The 17,729-nt window shown below is 40.7% G+C and overlaps 1 protein-coding gene across 1 annotated transcript in view; it reads right to left on the bottom strand.

The window, feature by feature from the left end:
- The window catches only part of insra (insulin receptor a), a 43,751-nt gene continuing 26,022 nt past the window's right edge, over positions 1 to 17,729 (bottom strand). The window contains exons 4-21 of the mRNA XM_020591353.1: positions 15,902 to 16,041; positions 15,033 to 15,177; positions 14,473 to 14,687; positions 13,710 to 13,836; positions 13,131 to 13,384; positions 11,559 to 11,726; positions 10,663 to 10,861; positions 9,875 to 10,164; positions 8,951 to 9,090; positions 7,936 to 8,095; positions 7,394 to 7,493; positions 7,245 to 7,312; positions 6,015 to 6,244; positions 5,668 to 5,778; positions 4,831 to 4,990; positions 4,565 to 4,694; positions 3,966 to 4,100; positions 1 to 3,112 (exon numbers count right to left, since the gene is read on the bottom strand). Coding sequence (XP_020447009.1) covers positions 2,758 to 3,112; positions 3,966 to 4,100; positions 4,565 to 4,694; positions 4,831 to 4,990; positions 5,668 to 5,778; positions 6,015 to 6,244; positions 7,245 to 7,312; positions 7,394 to 7,493; positions 7,936 to 8,095; positions 8,951 to 9,090; positions 9,875 to 10,164; positions 10,663 to 10,861; positions 11,559 to 11,726; positions 13,131 to 13,384; positions 13,710 to 13,836; positions 14,473 to 14,687; positions 15,033 to 15,177; positions 15,902 to 16,041 — 3,127 coding nt within the window. The 3' untranslated portion in view covers positions 1 to 2,757. The remainder of the gene's footprint in view (positions 3,113 to 3,965; positions 4,101 to 4,564; positions 4,695 to 4,830; positions 4,991 to 5,667; positions 5,779 to 6,014; positions 6,245 to 7,244; positions 7,313 to 7,393; positions 7,494 to 7,935; positions 8,096 to 8,950; positions 9,091 to 9,874; positions 10,165 to 10,662; positions 10,862 to 11,558; positions 11,727 to 13,130; positions 13,385 to 13,709; positions 13,837 to 14,472; positions 14,688 to 15,032; positions 15,178 to 15,901; positions 16,042 to 17,729) is intronic.

Here is a 17,729-nt window from a genome sequence, read left to right as displayed (position 1 = left end):
TTTTGTACTTGTCAGTGTTATTAACAGAAATATGTGAAAAATAAGTGGTGGAAGAAGTAGCCCCCTCAGATTATTTACTTAAGTACTAATATAATAGTGCAGAAATGCTCAGTAAAAGTTCTGCATGTAAAGTAATATTTTATGGAAGCTCCGCAAAATGTACTTTTAAGCATAAAAAGTAGATGTATTAAGAGTAAAAAGATAATTCTAAAGGGTAGTAACGTACAAGTATAAACTAGCATGAAATTAAAGGCTACTCAAAGTACATGTAGTATATATACACAGTCCTTAATTCCATCAAACCACTGGAAAATAATCTAGCAGTTACATAACTGCACCAATCACTGTAGCAGGGGCATTGCTAGACAAAGCTCCACAGGGGCACAGGCCCCTCATTACTGAAATCACAACTATTTTTCTTGAAACAGCTACTTGTAAAGGTAAACATGTAGAGACAATCTGTATGAAAATAGCTATTTGAACATGCATTAAGAACATTTTTATGGTGTAAAGGTCTGGCTCTATATTGCATATTTATTTGCATTCTTCTGCTTTTCACAATAACTAATTTGACTGTGAAGCAGCTCCATTTGATTTGTATATCAACAAACCATGAATTAATATAGACTAAGTTAAAATCTTGGCAAGAGTGTGTGTGTCAGTTGTTTCTACTCTGTTTAAATGTTCGAGCCTAAGCATGTCATATATTATAGGGCAGCAACTAATTATGTGCATTATCAATTAATATGCCTGTTATTTTGTTAATTAATAGATAAACTGTGATCCAAAAATGCCTTTTGTTGTGAACAGTCTAAAACTGAACAAACTTTGTCATCGTTTGGTTTATCAGTCTAGGAAAACCAGCAAATATTAACATATTGTCACATGACTTTTACCTTACACTTTGATTCAGATTGTGTTTAGTTAATACTTGAGTGGAAATACCTGTAGTCAGAGCTGAATGGATGCACGAATGGTTTGTCAACTGATATTTCCCGCATCAAGACTGAACTTAAAGCCTATGTGAACAAAAAGTCCTCAGAGTGCTCAGAAGTGGACATATTAACATTTAAGATTTCATAGCAACAGAGTGGCTCTACCTGCTGGGGCAGATTGGGTTACAGGTTAAGGCTCCAGAACATTCAGGAGTTACACGTGGTTTCAGTGATACATGAAGCCTGCATAACATCATGGCATCTGACACCAGTAAATAAAGGTGCCAGGTAAACGTAATGGAGCAAAAAAGTATAACTTATGGCTCTAAAATGTAGCACCAAGTACCAGAAATAGGAAATAGTCAAGTAGTTTCAATTTCCCTTTTTTGTCCAGTAGGTGGCGGTATTGCACTATAACACTTCCTGGTGGGTTTACTTTTACACCAATATATGGCATAATTGAATTCCTATTTTATTCTCAGATAGTAGAATCTGTAGTGGCTTCACTAATCCCACATCAGATCTATGTGTGTGAACCAGTTGTGTGTTTATTAGTTTTGCATGGCTCGCTCTGACAGAAACAAAACCCTGCCTTTCTACTCACTGGGATGAAACAACAGCTTCCCTCTACATAAGCACATAAATCTCAGTATTTACTGAGGAAACACATCACTGTCTGGAAAAACACATGTACCAAGAGAATGGAAAACAAGCAACACCAGAGCCTCTTCATGAATGCACCTTGCTGCACTATTTACAGCACTATTTTATTTGATCTTGATATAATGGGCAGAGATCTTAAGCTGAAGATTTTTTCCCAGGTATCACATAGCAAAAAGACCAAACGCTGCTGGTTGATCATGTGTCCAAAAAGCTAATTAGTATGATTTTTCTGGATTAGAAAAAATAAACACAAGAGACTAACATAAAAACATTTCTGTGACCAGAAATATCTCAAGAACAACAACATATCAGCTATGTACAAAAACATCAATAATATATCTTCTATACCCACTAAAATATACCAAAGAAGCAGCTATTGGTCAATCTGAGGAGCTCATTCACCAATGTTTTTGAGAATAGTTAAATATCCTTCAGCTGTAAATGTGAAAATTCAAAAGGAAAAAAGAAAACAGGTAAATAAATTAAAAAATATAACCCAACAAAGTCCTGTGGTTATCCTGTGAGCCATTTTGGAATACTGCAGAGTATGTGGAGGTAAGCCGCTTCAACCAGCTTCTCCAGTGGATAAGTTTGTTCGAGGATGGTTTGTCTTCCCTCCAACAGAAGGTTCCCAAAGCCTTTCACCTTCAGTTCATCATCTACTTGTTTAGACGATTCAGACACAGTTCCACAACAACTGGTGTAGGCTATGAAATACAAAACACAAGGGCACTTTATTCAAAACCTTGGGATGAACACTTTTGTTGGGTTAGGGGCGAGGGACACAGTCTGAACTTATGGAGGAACAGTGGGTGTAGCAGCCTTCTTGTTTGTCAAGAGTTTGTTTCACAGTTGAATCCAATATCCACCCAGTCAAGCACAACCTTGGCATTATATTTACAGTATATAAACTACAATCATTAACAACAGAGACATGGGAGATTTGTCCTTAAATACAAAAAGGTGTCTCCTGGTGTGGACTTGCTGTAGTGTGTGTTTGTGGCATCTGAGGGGAAAAACAAGGTCCTGAGATATGCACTGAGGGGCTTTTGAAGAGAGTGTGATAAAAGTGTGGTCTGTATAAAATGACAACAAAAACAAAATATATTTAAATCTATAGCATCAATGTTTTTCTGTGGGATTTGTACAGTACTGTATGTTAGGAGGGGCTGGACCGAGGTAGCCCCAGTATTCGTCCGTTGGTCTTTCCCCCGTTCATGTGTGTGAACGGGATGTGGTGCTCCTCATAACTGCCCCTCAAACCCATGGAGGCCTCATCCCTGTCCAAACACTGCTCCCTCTGGGAGTAGGACGACGGGTCCAGAGGGATACTCTCCATGTTTTCCATGTCCAGGTCAAAGTCTTCACTCTCGGGTGGCTTGTTCTCCTCACTGTAGAAGAAGGAAACCTCCTGGAAGGAAGGATGCAGGTCCTCACGCAGCCTCTCGATGATCTCCTGGAAGGTGGGACGCATCTTGGGATTGTACTGCCAGCACATCTGCATTAGGTTGTGTCTGGACACAGGAAGAGTGAGATCACTTTTTAACTTCTTCGCCATAGTCATTTCTGTACATCATAATGTAGCCATTTCATGTCAACATTCTTGTAGGTCCAGTGTGGTTAATACATCATTTAATACAACTTAAAAGATATGGCTGGGGGTATAAAAAAAAAAAAAAATATAAAAACCTATCATGTATCGACAAATATCTTATTCCACTGTCTCAGAGTTCCACTGATTGCCCAAAAGCTATTAAAAACAAATGAATCAGTCATGTCATTACACTGGGTGCCATGTTTCCTTCATTTTGACAAACATGGGCACTGCAGTTTATATTGAGTCCATTGACTAAAAACGATGGACAGGCTATAAGCTCCCAGAAGTGAAGTCACAGTGACTTGATCGCCCCCTGGTGGCTGGTTGCAATATAGGTAATAAATCCAGCCTCCATGTTAATGGATGGGACATGAGCCAAACTAAAAAAGTACAGCTCAAATAAAATTTTCCCAGAGGTGTTTTTCTGTCATTTATAGTAGATATTATCATGCTAATTTGTGTAAAGGTGATAATTTTTCTGATACATGTTTTTAATACGCTTTCGATGATATAAAAAGAAGTGTATTTCGGTTGATTTGATAGCTGTGGCGGTCCGATGCTGTCACCTAACTTCTGGTAGCTACTGCACAGAATCTTGTTGCAAAAAAAAAGATGGTAGCTGCTGTATTCATGATATTTTGGTTTTATTTTAGCATAGTGGAGGGAACTGGTGACGCCATGTCCATCGTATGAAATAATTTACTATCAATATTACAATACAACTTGTGCTTTTTCAGTCTATATATACATATCCCTGTGCTTGTATTTACAGTCTATCAGCGCAGTTGTCCGGCCGCTCCAGGCTGCCTCCATCCATGACAAACTTGAGGACCTGCTCGTTGGACAGGCCCTGGTAAGGCTGCTCAGCCAGCGTGCTGATCTCCCACAGCACAACCCCAAATGACCTGGCAAACAGGCAGAGGAGAGAAACAACAGCAACACAGGGAGAATGAGGACAGGCCAATTAGACGCCTCACAGAGTGGATCTGTCTGTAAACACTTGACGCAGTGAAGAGGTAGAGGGAGGGCAGAGACAGCAACTGCAGTGCTGGTAAACAACGCCTGATGAAAAGCACATTAGCTGCACACACGTTCCGATCCAGTATTTTAAAATTTGTAATGTGTTTACTGTTTGTTATTCTGGTCTGGACTCAGGAAATGATTCACCTTTGGAACATTAGCTTACTGTGCTGATCAACTTACCACAAAAACACCATCAAATACAACAAAGTCAATAGAATTTTCTATCTGCCAAATAAAAAGAAACTGCAGCTTATTTCAGGGTGGCTCCGCATTCATTTACTCACTTTTGAGATAATATTTGAAACCCACTATCACACATAAACCAAAAGTCAGAGGTGTCACTGACCAGCAGTCTGAATGTGCAGTGAAGACTCCATCCTTTAGAGACTCGGGTGCCATCCACCTGACGGGAAGGAGGCCCTTCCCTCCTTTCCTGTAGTAGTCTGTCTCGTAGATGTCTCTCGTCATGCCAAAGTCTGGGAAGAAGTGTTTCAGTCAAACCTAAATTGATTCAATCTACTGTCACAATGATGTAAGTAGCAGTGTGTCTTGTTGTCTGTTATACTACCACCAGAGGGCTCGAAGTCCAAAAGCTTAAAAAAAAATATATACCTCCTATTTTGACGGTGAGATCGTGAGCTACCATGCAGTTCCTGGCTGCCAGGTCTCTGTGGACAAACTTCTTGGCGTTGAGGTAAGCAATGCCATCTGCGATCTCAGCAGCCATTTGGATCATCTCCTTTAAGTTGGGTGGTGGACGGCCAGGGTTGTTCTGAGGGACACAAGACAGATTTAAATTTATGATCTGTTAACACAATGAATCCCATGTTTTTCATGATTTTGGTGTTGATTTTTAGACCATGTTTTCTTCTTAGATCCCACAGCATAAAGAAAAAACAGGTATGTTAGAACTAAAAGTTGGTTATCATGCTTGACTCAAACAGCTTAGTAACAACAGTTCTCTCGGTTTGGTCAGCTGCTGTGCACGTCCCTACAAGCCTGTGCTGCCATGTTCTCAGTCAGTGACTGCTAAAATCTTCTGTCAACATCTCTCAGCTCAGTCCTCCACTGATTCCAATCCAAGTACCCTCTGTATATTTACAGACTCCAAAAGGTGACATTTAAATAGTTACATCACCTTGAACTGTACTTGTTTCAAAAGTAAATTGTGGTATTAAATTCTGAAAAGGTACAGTACATCAACTTCGGTCACTGTGATAATACCACTCATTACTCAGCCACTCATCTGATGAAAACCCACTGTAAGGATCTGATTTAGTCCAAAATCCAAAAGAGCCTGGATGAGGAGTCATCAGAAAAGTTACTCTAGCACTCCACTGCAAATTCACCAAAACTGCTAGTTCAGTCTAATCTAAAACTAATATGAGCACAACTCAAATACTGCTGATTCACTGTGTGATTCAGAGGTGGGCAGTGTAATCTCATTACCTCAGCATCAGGCCGCAGAGAGCGCAGGAAGCTCTTCAGGTCTCCATGGGTCATCAGCTCCATCACCACCAGTGAGGGCTGGCCTTTAGACACAACACCCAACAGACGCACCTGGGAAACAAGGACGAGGGGTTTTATCTGGTTTGATACTGATGCAAGCATGAGAGCAGGTCTGGTAACAGCACAGTGAAGGGGGGTCTGGTTTTTGCACATGATGGGAGATTTAGTACCTTCTATTCTAGATGTGTCCAATCGTCATAATGGTGGGATCCAGTGATTCACACTCTATCATGGACTTTTACACATCGTACCGTTTTGTGTTTATGTACAACATGAATATATCTTACCACATGGTGGCAGTTGAAGGCCTTCATGACCGAGGCCTCATTCAGGAACTCAATTCTCTCCCTCAGGCTGGCTGATTCATTCACCGTCTTCACTGCTACATGCGTTTCCGCCTCACCCTTGACGATGTCCTTGGCGATGCCCTCGTAGACCATACCAAAGGAGCCCTGACCCAGTTCTCTCAAAATGATGATCTTCTCTCTGGGCACCTCCCACTCGTCCTCCTCGTACACTGCAAAAACAGCGGGAGAAACCGGGTTTAGCTAAAAAAAAATATTGTATGATTTGATTAAGTAGCTGGTCACTGGCACCTTTCAATGGTGTAATGAATGCTAAATTATATAAAAACCCTCTTTAATGGCATATATGATGCTGCAGCCTGAAGAGATTTTAGGTATGTGTTTTGGCTTTGAAGCATTACAACTGACTGAAGGAGTGAGAACTGAGCAAGGTTTTTCCTTACTGCGCCAAATGTTTATTTGTTGAAATTCAATCAGAATTCATTACATATATGCATTTCTCTAAATCACTCGACCTGTTAAAAGGAATCTGCACTTCTCATTTGTGAAAGACAAGTTTCAGAAATCAAGTTACCGCTAAAATCCTGGGATGAACTGATTCATTAAGTACAGGTAAAGGTTTTAAAAGCAGACAGTTAATGATGATGACAAGAAACTTACTACTAGCAATATTTTTCATAACAGTTTTCCAGAACAGGGTTAAATTAACTAGATAATTCTTAACCATAACCTACGATGCTGATAAACATTCAAATATTTTCATTTTCTGGACACAGATGTCTCCCGCTTCACTAGGAACACCATTTTCAGTGTTTGTGCAATGGAGGTTTGAACTTTCTACATCATGCTGCTGCGAATTGTAAACTAGGCCACAATAGAGTAGGTGCACATATTAAACTCAGATTTAATGTGCACATAACTTTCCCTTTTCAGCAAAGGAAGGCCAAAACTGTCTTCTAGTGTCCAGGTCTGCATGTTAACCATTGTGCACAGTAAAGGTCAAATATTCAAGAGAAATAATAATAAACCAAGCACATTTTTAAGTGGACGGGGGGCTCTGAACTAAGCTTGATCAATACTTGACAAAAGGGCTTAGTGAGACTTATGGCGCCACAGTGAAGGTTCTGATTCATACAGTAGTTTGTCAGATTTTACAAGGGAAAAAACTCAGCTTTTGTATTACAGAGCAAATTACTTAAAAGCTTTACTCACCATCATTAGCGCTGAGATACTCTGGGTTTGACGAGGCGTAGATGGGACCACTCGGCCCCTGAGTTTGACTAAAGGGAAAAGGAGAAAAGCACCTAGTAATAAAACAGACAAAATATTAAATAATTGAAGGGGAAGTGATAACTGCGTACTTCTTCCTGAACACGATGGCTCCGACCAAAGCCACCACCAGCAGCAGGACAAGGCAGATGACCGGGCCGATGACAATCTTTACAACGTAGAAAGGATCGGCTGTTTAGCACATCCGCCCAGACAGAGTCACATCATAGGAGAAGAACAAAACCAGGCTCTCATGAAACCCACATGTTAAAGTGCAGCTTTATGATCATAATCTGCTTTAAGTACAGTGAGTAGCATTTGATAATAGTTAAAAGAGTCATAAAAGGTGCCTGTGTTTTTCACATTAATATTCTGCTTTTAAATATGTTTCCATTCATTTACTTGGCTGGACTTATGAACAGTTATCTAGATTATGCACAAGGAGTTGAGGAGTTAGTAACTTATAACAATATGTTAAGTATAGATACATGGCCAGACATGAAAATAAAGCCATCTATTCAATTACAGATTCACAAGTACATAATGTTTAGAGTCATGATTCATTCATAAATGTTAAGTTACTAGATAAACTAAGTCATGGCTTGGTTTACCTTCATGGCAAATCAAGACTTACTAGGATCTTGGACATAGAAGTATGTGGGCTCGGTCCAGGATCCGTTCCCAGCCAGCGACGTGGCCCGGATCCTCACTGTGTAGTTCCCAGGATGCATCACTTTCAGCTTGCAGCCACGGGCCATTCTGTAAGTGTATCTTGACACACAATAGTGCAACTCCTGCAGAGAAATAAAGAAGAAACAGCATCATATCATGTTTAAAACAATTCACCTCCTTTTATAAGATACTCTTTCTGCTCCTATGATAAAACAGTTTGATGTTGTGTACACTCAGTTGCTGCACACCAAGCAAAACTAAAGCAGTCTAATACAGCAGTCTTGCCATGAATCCTCTTTTATGAAGGTGATAATGTTCAGCTTTGTTCAAACTGTTTTAGAGGTGTTTATTCAACCGCATTGGACATGTCAAGGGGTGTTTCTGTTATTTAGTCTAGCCTCATTGATATACCGTGAATAGGGTGGACAAAATGCAGGGAGGATTTCTGCGGGACTGTTATATTAGACTGCATTAGTGTTAATCTGGTGTGCCTAATAAACTTCTCTCTACCTCAATGTTTCCACTGTGGAAACATCTGTGTTTTTATCATCTGCAGCACCGAATTGACATTTTGTAGACCTGCCTCCATGGCAACTAAAACCTAGTGCAACATCAATATTGCTACTCCATTATGGTTCTCAATTAAATTACACTACTGAGACCACAAGGACAAATTTGAGAATACAAGTCAAGTAATACAGCTAGTTTTACCTCTCCTATTTCTCTGTGCTGCATGGCTCATTTCTAGGTGGATTCGCTTAATTTCAGTTAAACTTCCCCTCCAGTACCAGCCCAAGCTGTTGTTTAGTGAGAAAATGAATATGAAAAGTGCTTTTTGAGAATATGTGTTTATGTGCTGTGGTGAACCTGCAGTGAATTTATATACTCAAAGGCTCAAACCATTATATACGTACACTACAGCAAGATCTGACAGAGGTGTGTGCAGATGTTTGTGTGTGTGTGGTGTGTTTCTTCACCTCAGTGTCCCCCAGTCTCTTGTAGTTGACCTCATACAGGATGATCATACCATTAGGAGCCTTGGGTTCCTGCCATGTGATGTGGACTGTATTTTCTGTCACCTCGTAAGTAATGGGACCTGTGATGTCATCAGCTTTGTCTGTGGAGAGCCAAGTCACACGGTTTCAGGAATCATGTTTCTATTAAAACTCAGGCTTGTTTAGAGTAAATAGAAGTTGAAATGCAGTCGTGTCTGGCCAGCCTCATGATTGGAGTACTATGGTAGTCTCCCTGGTTTAATTCCAACCGCGGACCTTTGTTGCATGTCAACAAAGGCGGCAAAGCTGCAGGCCGCAAAGCTAAAACAGTGACCGGAAAGATACAAAAATGCTCCGTAGAGCTGAGGGAAACTGCAGGTTTGTTGCTGCAGTTGATACCATTCAAATGGTAGTATAAAAATATTAATTAGTGCAGTGTTAAAAGATTTGAGTAAATGTGTAATGAACATTTTAAAACCAAAAATGTTGACAAAATAAACAGATAAGACACCACTAATTTGGTGGGAGATACATATCAGTCATTTATATGGACATGAGTATCTGGGTTACGAACAGGTTTTTTTTTTTTTTTTAAGTATCCCGATTTTGTGTTTGTGCATGTAAATATCATATCCTGATTTCAGAAACCTCTTAATGTGGTTTTGAAAAACGTGAGTATGCTGGATGGAAAGAAGGCAGATCTAGAGACTTGGTTTATGTGTGATTTAAAGGACATATTCTGATCAAAGACGACTCCAAGGTTCCTCACAGTAGTACTGGAGGCAAGAGCTATGTCATCTAAAGTAACTATATGATTAGACAGCAGATTTCTAAGGTTTTCAGGCCCAAGCACAATAACTTCAGTTTTGTCAGAGTTTAGAAGAATAGAAGGATAGTTATCAGTACCTTCAGGCAGAGTACGAGCACTGACATAGGCAGCCATGCTGCAGCGGGCCTGGTCAGTTGGGTGGTTGCAGGCATGGATCTCAATCTGGTAGCTGGTGAAGTGGCGCAGGTTGGAGATGACAGTGGACTCTTTGGCATGGACAGTGACCACAATTTTGGCACTTTCAAAACTTTCTTCGGACTCATCATCAGGGCTGTGTGAGCCCTCGGGTGGGCTCGGGGTGGTGGTTATGTGGAAAGGCTGTGTCCGGTTGGCGATGCCCATCACGGAACGTCGCTGCCTCGAGCGTCTAAACAACGCAAGTTTAAAGTGCTTAAGACAATGCATACAATCTGAAAAACAGCACATTTGGAAGATAGAAGCAAAAGTTAAAAGAAATTAAAACAATGAATACAGAGGAGGGTCTTCAGGGAGCTGTAGACAGAACCATCATGACAACGTTTAACTTGCTTACTCCAAACAGACAGGGCTGGGATGTGTGTTTCTGTCTTTGCATGTAACTGACAGGTGCGTGGGTCTGAGTTTTAACCTATTCCCTTGTATTCAATTCAGGCTTACATAAACATTATATAGTGTAATGTAGTAACCATTTTTGGTGTTCTGAAAGCAATATTCAACTAGGCTAAGAGAGACGACATGATAGAGAAGAAAAGAAAATTTAAAAGCCTTTCTGATTTAGTCCAACGGCACTCAAACCTTAAAAAACAGGTCTCTTCGAGACCTTGAATCATAAAGCACGAATCCTACAGTTTTCTTAATTCTGAAACAGACACCTCTGTTGTCTTACTTGATCTCAAAGACTTCATTGTGGAGGTAATTCTCAAAGGTCTTGCGGTATTCTGAGTCCTCTTTCTCCTTCTTGAGCTCCTTGTCGGTTTTGGGGCAGGCACAGCATCGTGTCCCCTGGCCTTGTTCCTCTGTCTGGTTCCACTTCTGCTCCTCGTCACTGTCCACCTGAGTGGGCGCCCGTGACGGCAACTTCATCCCTGATGAAACAGAGTCAGGTGTGACAAGTTAATGACCAGTGACATGACCTCCCACCCCTCTGTATATGTGGAAATTAGAGGAGTTCAAATGAAGACAGTTTGGGCTTGGCTGTGAGCTGGCAGGATGACGGCAGGACATTGACGGGAATAATTCAACTAAGATAAATGTCAGAACTTTTCTTGCACCTGCTTTAGAGTGAGAGGAAGATCCCGAGTTTCTCAGTACCAGGCTTCTACAGCTAATGACGTGAGATGTGTCAGATTTAATTTATGTTTAGTACATGAACTAAGCTAACAGTGCATCAAGGCAATGAGGCCGAGTTTGTTTTGGGTGTTTGGTTAATATGATTCTTTTTCGTTTTATTTTGTAGGTTTGATGTGGTGGTCATTAGGACTGACTGCTTTTGTCTTGTTGATTTGTACAGATTATAATGTCAATTGAGCTATATTTAGAAAATCAAAATTAAATCTTGATATGAATTACCCATTAATAAGAATCAGGTCACAAAGTCATCACAGAGTGACCTGGTACAAGACTGGGGTAACTTAAAGTATTCGACAGCCTTTGAGTGAGAGGAGCTCTTCTACCGATGGAAAGCTGGCAAAACACATTCTGTCTCTCTCAGACACAGACACACAAAACCACTGCTACAAAAACAAACACAAGAACAGGATAGCCATAAACAATGTGGCTCACCCTTCTGACAGTAGTCAAACTTGTAGAGCTCGCTGGCTTCAGGCTGACGCTGGCAGAAGACAAGGTAGTGAGTGATGTTGCCGTTGGGATCATTGGGAGGTTTCCACTTGAGGATGATCTGGGAGGAGGAGTTGGATGAGGAAATGGGGTCCAGCGGGACAGAGGGTTCTGAAGAGACATCACAAAAGTACAGAGGAAGTTGGTTAATATACAATATATAAAACGTGTCAATATACACCATGGACCTGAAAATTGATGGAAACAAATATCCTAATAATCTGCTTCCCAAAGCGTCACTGTATTTGTCCCTAGAGCATAACTGATTTTAATTAGTGAAACAAACCCACAGGATAAAATAGGAATCACATAATTATAAAACACAAGAAAAAAGTAGTGGTAGTTTTAGTTCAATTATGTTGTGTGTTCAGCTGTGGTTTAGATTTCTAGTTTTACTTCTGCATTCCAGTAGATAGTAGTGGTAATTTGTATATTACCAAATTTTTCTGACAACAGATTTCAATTTATTTAGGTAAATTTTTTTTTTCTACCATGGTTTCATTTTGTTTTAAATTCTCAGACTATCATTACTTCAAACATTTGTGTCGTCTTTTCTTTACTGTATGCCCTATAGTAACTCACTGACAATGTTCATGCATCTGGTTTGTGTTCAGGAACCCAGTGAGTCTGTGGTGACACATTTTGCATTTCCATCCTATGTGATAACTGGTGCCTTAGCAAAGTTTCTGTGTAAAACTAAATATGAGTGAAAGGTTACTTGCATAGTATTTTCAGGGTCAAAGCAAATTGCAGCTACACAATCATAGTTGACAGGTTTTTTTTAAATCAAATACTGTACATCTAAATGTGTTTTTCTGATTTCTGATTTGCATTAACTGTGGCAAGCCGATAAAGGGGAAAAACAGGTTACCAGCTACATGTGGCATGAGATTACCTGGCATCGCCTTACATCTGACTGTTGATCTGTCATCTTTTGAGTCAGATTTTTGAGCGGGAGGCAAAAATAAGAGACACTTGGCATCTTACTAGTGTCATGGCCTGCACTGGAGTACAGCTGAGAAGACAGTGCTAAAAATATCATCAAAGAAAGGTTTAGGTGGCGACATTTGTATATTATAGGATATTCGGAGTGGGAGAATAGATATGAGGAAGCAGCAGTTGACTGTAGGATTGAAGCCTGAAGGAAGTCTGAAGGAGTCAGAGAGTCCTGAGCTGTCACAGCGTGACTATGCTGTCCCTGTTTCATGAGGGTGCCACACACTGGTTCAACCACATTGTCAGACTAAGTTTCACCAGCAGCAGCTTATCTGTAATGACAGCTTTGTCCTTGTGAAGAGGTGTGCAGGTCAGACGTGACACAGACTGGAAAACCGAAGTAGCTGCCAAGTGAGTAGAAAACAACCCTTCATTGCCACAAGTGGCTGACTGAATGATGCCTATTTGCTGGAAAGCTTAGGGGCCATTCACTTTTCAAGTCTTTTGCATGCCCAAATTCATTCTTTTAAACTAGAGAGAGAGAACCAGAGGACAACACAAATCCGAAACAAGCCTTACTGGTGGCATTAGTGCGAACGTAGATGATCTCGCTCTTGGCTCCGTGGACCTGATGCTCATCAGAGGCTGAGAGCTGGGTTTTCACCATTATGGCATACTGTGTCCAGGGCTTCAGCGGCAAGATGAGATGACCTGGCTCAAACTGCTCTTTGTCCCCTTCTGTGGCTCGACGTGGAGGGTCAACGTCAGCGATCACCCAGCTGTTAGAGCCACAGGCGTCCTGCCCATCAAACTCGGTTACGTTCTGAAAAGGTCTATTGGTTGGATAAACAATAACAATATATGAATGCAAAGTGTAGAATATTTAGGCCTTAATTGTTTCAGCACTGCATTTATCTGAACATCCAGTAAAGGAAAGACCTGCATGAACATCACAAAAGCCAGAGAGACCAACAAAGTGATGCCAGTTCAAAATGAGGACATTCCTGGATATTTTCTGAAGATGTAATGGGTGTCACTTTCTCACAAAATGTACATTTACACAAATAAAAACTAACAAATAATTAGTTTAAATAAATTCAATGTCTGACAGAGATCCAGGTCTGACTGTGACTGACTGATGACTGAGAATTAACTTACGCTTCTTTGTAAAGCACCATAAAGCCCAGCAGGTCTCTGAAGTCTGGAGGCCAGAAGGGTTCCCACTTGACCATTATTTTATCGCTCATGGTTCTGATCTGGGTAAACCTCAACAAATGGTTCTCGCCTGAGAAAAGACATTGTTTAATTACAGTAAAAACAATAAATGGCAGTAAAGCATGCAACTGTGTAAGTGTTTAAATTATTGTTTGAGAAATATTAGTAAAGAAACATCTGCTTTTGTTGACCCAGTGTTCAGGAGCAGCCACCCCCTCCACTTACTCAATAATGCTAAGGTTTAGATAAGAGACTGTTATATACCTCCCTAAATGAAAAATGAAAAGCACATGTACAACATGTTCTTTGGTCTTTAGCTGACCGGTAGATAAGGATTGTACAGGAAGCGGTATCAGCCCCACACGGCCCTGCTTCTGAGCCAGAGTACCTCTTGCTCTTAGAAACAGGTGAAAACAGAGGCTGACATATACCCAGCTGGCTCAGATGTTTGTGGTTTAAATTGAAAAGGACAAAAATAGCACTAATCCTGTATCACTGTATTACTATGATTAACAGCTGAGTGCTTTGCTTTGCTGGCTCTTCCTACTAAACTGCATCAGTAAAAGGTCTGCAGGTAGACATCTGCAAACATATAAGGGCAGGAAATGACCATCACTGCAATAACTGTGCCTGAGTTTTCTTCTGTTTCCTGTTGCCATAGTAACTCTTGATACCAGTGACATGTCTCCAGAGCCGAGGTTCTTACATGAAGCCTGGTCTCCATTGGTCTTGGAGGCGATGTCATTCTTCACCTGCCGTGCTTTAGTTCCTGTAAACTCCTCCATCTTGCGGATCTCAGACATGCAGAGTTTTGAGTTATAGTGGAAAAACATGCGTCCCTGCAGGATGGTGAGGTTGTGCTTGGACCAGTCCCAGAGCTGCCGCAGGTTCTGGTTGTCCAGGGCATAAAATGAGTAATTCCTAGAAAAGAACACACGAGACTGCATGAACGTAGTTTCATGATACTGTACATATGGCATTTAGTAGAGGGTTTAATGAAAAAGCTTCTTGAGGAACATGAGTAGAAAAGTATTTCAGAAGGGTTAGTCTGCAGGTTGGATAATATGTCATATCCTTTGCAGTTTTGAATGCTACAACTGTTTCCACCTTCTCTGAATGAAGCCTCATATGTGATTTTGGAAAGTCTAACCAAAAACACCACAGAAAGACATTTTGGATAAGTCAGTCCTTCTGCTTTTAACTCATAATTACAGGAGGAGCCTCTGAACTGGTGAGATGTGATGGGTTCAGAGGAAAGAGTCTCACCCGATTTCCTGTTCCTCTCCACGAATAACATGAAGTTTGCGAAAAAATGAGAGGGACACAAGGGCGTAGGAGCGCCGCACTGTCAGGTAACCTGTGATCTCCTCCAGCTGGCCCAGGCTGGCCTCCAGTTCAGCTGCTATGTTGTCTGCAGAAAACCAAACGACACAAGCCTTTAACGTGCTGCATGCTTGGTACTAGAGCTCCCACAGAGACGGTCTCTGCTGCTTGCTTTCAACTTTGGGTTCATCTTTTTTCTTTCAAAGCACAGCCTTCTTTTATAACCAAAAGCTAAATTTAGCACCTTCTGACAAAATAATTGTTTTTGGTACACTGTCAACTTTATATTTTCATGGCCAACTTCAAAATCTTACAGCATAAAATGCACATTATGATATGACTGTGAAACTATGCATTGTTATTTATTAACTGTGGGTATGGGAGTTTGTGTGGCTAATTCCTAAGGTTCATCTTCAGTGTTAAAAAGAAAACAAAACTATTTATTCTTCTTAAAACATAAATTCTGTAAATGTGCATCTTTTCTTATCACAGTTATGGGTGTCTTGCATTTTTAGCCACATCTAGGACCATCTAAACACACCAAGTCCCTTAATATTTTATGTCAGGCTTTTATATCTATGCAGAATTTTTTAAATTCACATTTCTTACATTTTATTATACCCCAGGATAAGCCCAACGGGGTTTTACTATGTTGTTTTCTAATCTTTGCCTTTTGAAGTATTTTACTTCATTATATTTTTATGATGTTGTTTGGTTGAGTGAATTGCTTGATTGTGTGCAATATAAAGTTCTCTATTTTTAACTGTTGAGTACTGACATTTGATTCAGCTAAACAAATGACAGGCACTTACTTCCTCTACGCAGGTTGATGACCAGACTCCCATTGAGAACAGTGCAGCCCCTCAAAGCCTGCGCAGCAGTGACAGAGTCCACAGTTTGCAGACCCATACACACCTTAGGACAGAGCCCTGCACAGGGAGTGCAGTGGATCCTAAAAGACAAAGGGGGGCACTGATTAGAAATTTGTTTAAGAAATTGTGTCTATGTGATAAGAGTGTGTGTTGGTGTCACAAATTATATTTTGGAGATGTGTTATGAAATGCATAAGTGTCATTTTCATTCTTTCAGATTCTCTTCATCACAGAAACAACTACTACAAACTTAATCCTGCAGGAACTGATAGCGTGGCCACCTCAGGGCAGCAGAACCAAGCTATGAGCACTCACATTACACTTTATATTGATATGGAACCATTCTCTTCTCAGGCATTCATTCGCTAAGCTCGACAGCCAATCAGAATGCTCTCTGTCACTGACGAGGCCCGACCGCCGACGTCTGTGTGCTGTTTGATGTTGAGCAGGTAGCATACAGTGAGTTTTATAGCTGAAAGCAGCTGCCTGCTATGAACAAAAACAGTGAAGAAAGCAGTGCGACTGAACCAAAACACTACAGTTAGCAGGTGTAAAAGCAAAACAGTGAACTGAAGGTAAAAATCTCTGCAGAGCTACAGGGGAACTGTAGTCAGGTGATACATCTCAAAGGCAAAGCTGTTCACAAACAAATCATGAAAAATATTATATACAAATAATGACTATAGCTGCTTTAAATATGCTCTAAGCTGTTGATTTGAATCAACTAAAAATGAAGTGACCCCAATCCTTCACCTTAACAACCAAGTTAAACAACCTGGCTTTCATAATGGTTTCATAAGTCATAAGTCACTTCTCATAACCGGTACGGTCGCAGGTTTGTGTGCCAACCGTATTAACCTATTTCCTGAAAAACCATCTGTACAATCCCCACAAACACTGATAACGTGGCAAGTGCAAACTTTGATGAGGTAAACTAGAAAGTATGTGGCAATCTCTACAGCTTCTCAGATTCACAGACATCTTTTAACTGAGACACATGGGGTGGAGAGTGTTTTTTGAATGATGGACTGTTTGGCCTGCTCGGGGTAACTGTCCTCACCAATACACAAGTTCAAGTGTTTTTTGCTGCTGGCTGGTTTATGAGGTGAGAATGCCTTCGTTTAGCAGCAGGTGAGTAAGGAGGCAGGATAATTACAGATGAATGTGGCATTTCTTTTATGAAAGCCAAATAATGGAAGTAGGTGACAACCACCATCAAGACAGAATGACTCAAAATGACAGTCAATAGATAGGTGAAAATGATATCATTGTCCTGTGTTCCCTCTCCAGCACCACATCACCTCTCAGCTTGCATACTCTTAGGCATAAACCAAGGCATCATCAGAGGATTTTCACAGGATAGTTAAAGAGAACAGATGAGCAATAAAAGGAACAGAAAGTGAGTCCAAGTGAAAAGAGAGAAGATATGAGGACATCTGGGTTCACTACAGATCAACAGTGGCCTAAAGGTTTAGATACGTAGAACTGTTGATTGAAATCAGAGGTTTCAAACTGTGGAGCTCTTCAACAAATAAAACCACTTCCACCTAAGCTACACATGTGGGGAACTAATTTATCTGGCTTTTCAACCACAAGTAAATCAACTAGTGGGTTGTGCTGTAACAAAAGACAAGTCTTATGATTTCAACCTCTGCCCAAGCAAAATGATTAGCGCTCCCTGGAGGGTCTGTGCTTGCAGGCATGCCCACACAAATCAGCAGGCCTGGCTCAGTCAGTGAAGGTGTCATAGATGGCCACTGGCTGGTCA

Source organism: Monopterus albus, unplaced genomic scaffold, assembly GCF_001952655.1.
Source record: "Monopterus albus unplaced genomic scaffold, M_albus_1.0 scaffold14.1, whole genome shotgun sequence".
NCBI lineage: Eukaryota > Metazoa > Chordata > Actinopteri > Synbranchiformes > Synbranchidae > Monopterus > Monopterus albus.
The sequence above is the reverse complement of the archived record's forward strand: the minus strand, read 5'-3'. Positions and strand labels throughout refer to the sequence as shown.